Source organism: Anopheles coustani, chromosome 2, assembly GCF_943734705.1.
Source record: "Anopheles coustani chromosome 2, idAnoCousDA_361_x.2, whole genome shotgun sequence".
In the NCBI taxonomy this organism is placed as follows: domain Eukaryota; kingdom Metazoa; phylum Arthropoda; class Insecta; order Diptera; family Culicidae; genus Anopheles; species Anopheles coustani.
The window spans coordinates 17942070-17945711 of NC_071289.1; the positions used below are offsets into that span (position 1 = coordinate 17942070).

General features: G+C 49.1%; 1 protein-coding gene across 1 annotated transcript; it reads left to right on the top strand.

Annotated features, from left to right (window-relative positions):
• The first annotated feature begins 354 nt into the window (after positions 1-354).
• LOC131264487 (protein drumstick) lies at positions 355-3340 on the top strand. The gene is made up of 2 exons (XM_058266786.1): positions 355-575; positions 3187-3340. Exons 1-2 carry the CDS (start codon positions 355-357, stop codon positions 3209-3211), a joined length of 246 nt encoding a protein of 81 aa, XP_058122769.1. The 3' UTR covers positions 3212-3340.
• Positions 3341-3642: the final 302 nt, after the last annotated feature.

The following is a 3642-nucleotide window of genomic DNA, read 5'->3' on the forward strand; positions in this document are numbered from 1 at the left end:
CATTACTCATCAAGCAGCCTGTGGTGGTGGTAGCTGTCGGACAACAATTGCCCGAGGAGTCCGAGTGCGACATCAAGGCCGGCACGTAGCGCGATACGGCAAGCCACTCCGCGCGTTCCAGAGTTCGCCGTCGCTTCCTTTCCCGAGGGACGCAGCGACATCGGAGACAGCGTGTCAGCAGAGTGCTTGGAAGCTGTGGTGGTAGCTCGGTAACGCGTCAGCCCTCGACACGGGACAGAGCACGGGAGCAGCACGGAAGACGGAGCACGGCGCCTCGGTGAGCAGCACCGATCCCCCCGCACACTCAATCACCCCCCAAACCCCGCAGCCACTCCCGCAGCAAAACACGGCACCATGTTCGCGGTAATGCGTATTGACAACGACGACCGTAGGGCCGACTTCCGTCGCAAGATGCGACCAAAGTGCGAATTCGTCTGCAAGTACTGCCAGCGGCGCTTCACCAAACCGTACAACCTGATGATCCACGAGCGCACGCACAAGAGCCCGGAGGTGACGTTTTCCTGCGAGGTCTGCGGCAAGTACTTCAAGCGGCAGGATAACCTACGCTCGCACAGGTAAGCCCCAACATCGTGAGGATTTCATTTTCTACCGGTGAGTCAACCGTGACTCCTCGGAGTGGGTCGGTGTTATTCTTGGAAATGAAGCGGATCATCGGATCAATGACTAACTTCTTCAAGATCAGATCCCTGATTCACAATAATATCTGAAGTTCGAGAGTTTAGGAATTCCAATCTCCCAATGCAGAAGCCTCTCGCGAAGAACTTGAACGATGACATGTGGTTCTATTTCCAGTAGTTACTGGAACTGTATCTTCGGATATATAGACTCAAAGTGTCGGCGTTGATCGAACCGTCATCATCAACCCAATTCTGATGAGTTCAAGTAGAACCTCGCCTATAGCAGGACCCTCTTCAGTTCTTATCGACTTCTCAAGCAATTCTCGGCCCTAAACTAATCGTTGTGTGCACTTCGATCGTTCGGGGTTTTTTCTTTGGTCCCCAGTGTGTAAACAACACAGCTCAAAGACTGCACGCGACTAGCGAGGGTCCGCATTCTTCCTTCAAGAAAGTGGTCTCAATATCGCCCGATTCCACGTACCCGCGCGTCAGTTTGTTTATGCGTTTGGCATTTTGGGTGTTTTGTTTGTTTTCCCTCCTCTCTCCCCCACTCTTCGGCTTGGATTTTTCCACTTTTCCCAGTCCCGTCTTTTCTTTTCTCTCCAAAGGCCCGGTGCGGTGCAGCGTAGGGCTTGTTTGTGCCCGGTCAATATTGACGTTGTTGTACGGATTATTTGGAAAATATACACATCCTCTCGGTGTATCGCCGTCTTCGCCGCGAGGAGTCACTCGATCCCGGTGTATCTTTGTCGATCTGTCGACGTGCCGCTGCATGAATGGGAAAGATACACGCCGATACTTATCACTCGGCGGCGGTGATCCGGGCAACCTTTTGCGCAGCAAACAAACAAAACCAATGGAAATCGGGGCCCGTTGCGGTGCCGCTGATTGGTTGGGAAATTGCACCCAGAATTGCAGAAACCACCAACCGTCGGCCCGATTCGTTATCAGTCGGTATGGGTTTTATTTTGTTTGGTCCATTGCATTGTGGGGCCCTTTTTTTTCCTTTCGCATTCCCAAGCTCTTCCGGTGACGGCAGACCGCGGGACTTTGACAGATCGCACGAAGCGGTAAACATCAAAGCCCGAGCCCGAGACTAGAAACCGCAAAATCCCCCAACCCGAAACGTTATCTTACAAGTGTCGCACCGAGAGTGGTGTGTGGTGGTGTGAAACGAGCCGACCCCGGCCGGGCCAGCGTTATCAGCGGCCCAGACTTTATGACCTTATACACATCATTACCTCGCCCTGGGCACTTGTCGGTGAGCGTTTGTTTGAGGTTAATATTTGAACATCGCGACGGAGCCCTCGCTGGAGGAAGACCTTTGACGCTTTTGACACCTCTTTCGGACCCGATTGCGATTGAACGGCCTGCAATTAGTTTGCTCTGGCGAACGGTTGACGAGCTGTGATGAGTGTGAAAAACAAATCATCCTACAGCTGGATGCATCACCGCCGAACCTCCGTCGGTCGTTCTTCGTTTGGCGTTTGTCCCGTTGTCGTCGGGTCAACGGGTTCATTCATTTAATATTCATTCATTAAGCCTAGCTGGTCGCAGCTGGTGACGGCTATGAAGTTCGCGCGGATCGAGTGACGATCTTTGACGACTGTTGTCGTAGCCTAGTCTTAAGGGATGACTACCAGCAAACAGCGTTTGACTCGAAATAGAGTAATAAAACGCACCGTTGATAAGTTACGACCGAGCGGATCGGGTGTCACAGGTATTAGCTGTTAGTTTGTTTTGTTTTTCGTCTTTTTTCCCCTCCTCTTGTCTCGTTGTTTCGTCTATTCCGGACGCGATTAACATACGACAATTTCATTCTTCTCGAACCTTGGGCTCGCTGGTCCCAAAAGGTTTATGATTGTGCGCTTGTTTTATTTCTCGCTCTCGTCTCTCGGTCTATTGCCTCAGAAGAATCGTTTTATCGGAAACTGGTTGTGTTTCCAAACTGCGAACCGATGTCACAATACAGTCATCCGCTTCTTGGTTCTAGGTTACTTGGATGGGTTGTCTGCAAAGTGATCTTTTGTTTTCTCCTCTCTTATTTGTCGAGCGAAATAGCATTTCCCACAATCTTTGCGCGCCTTAGTCTTAACAGGGAAATGGTTGGGCGCGTGTGCGGGAAAATGGCTCGAGTTGGCCCTCGAAGCAACGAAAATGGATCTTTTCTCACGCTTCTTGATCGCGCCCGATTGTCGACACTCGATCTACCGCGCTGTGCCGGCGGTCCACTCTGCTGTTCGCCTTTTTTTTACCCTCGGGGTTGTTTCTTCCTAGTCGTGTTTGAATCACCCTATCGCTGTCGGTAACTTGATCGCTCGTTGGTCACTAGAGATAAAATAATTGGTGTGATGGGTATGCTGTTATTCTGGTGTTTGGATTAGGAGACGATTTTGAGGCGTTATATTTCGCTCCTTTGACGATGCTTGTGAAGCTTTTCCATTCCATTTTTTCATCATCTGCAGAATTTGAGAGAATTATTTTCTTATTTTGAGTTAATTTCTTAATTTTTACATTATTTTTCCTCTTTTTTCTTTCTATCCCACAGATGCAGTCAATGTATTTGGCGGTAAGCACACCTTTGACACAAACCCAACTTTCTCGATACACACTCATTTACTTGCAAAAAAAAACAACAAAACACATACTTATACACGAACACACCTTAAAACTCGAGTAAGGAAAACCCAACCACCAACCAATCAACCAACATAAACAACTTCTAAAAACAATACTTGGGTGATGGAGAATAGAACAGAAACAAACAACAACTATATAAATTAAAACAAAAAAAAAACAACAACAACAAATACACCGTCGTGATAGATAGACCGTCGGGCGCTTAGAGTATAGCTTCACACAAACTCCAGAGCAAACAACCAAACTGAACTACTTGCACTAGTGAAAAGTAACGAGATGTGAGCCAAGCCCGACCCCGCCGCGTCGGGAAAACCCCCGTTGGTCGGTGTGTGTGTGTGTGTGTGCACCGCGGAGAAGACGGTAG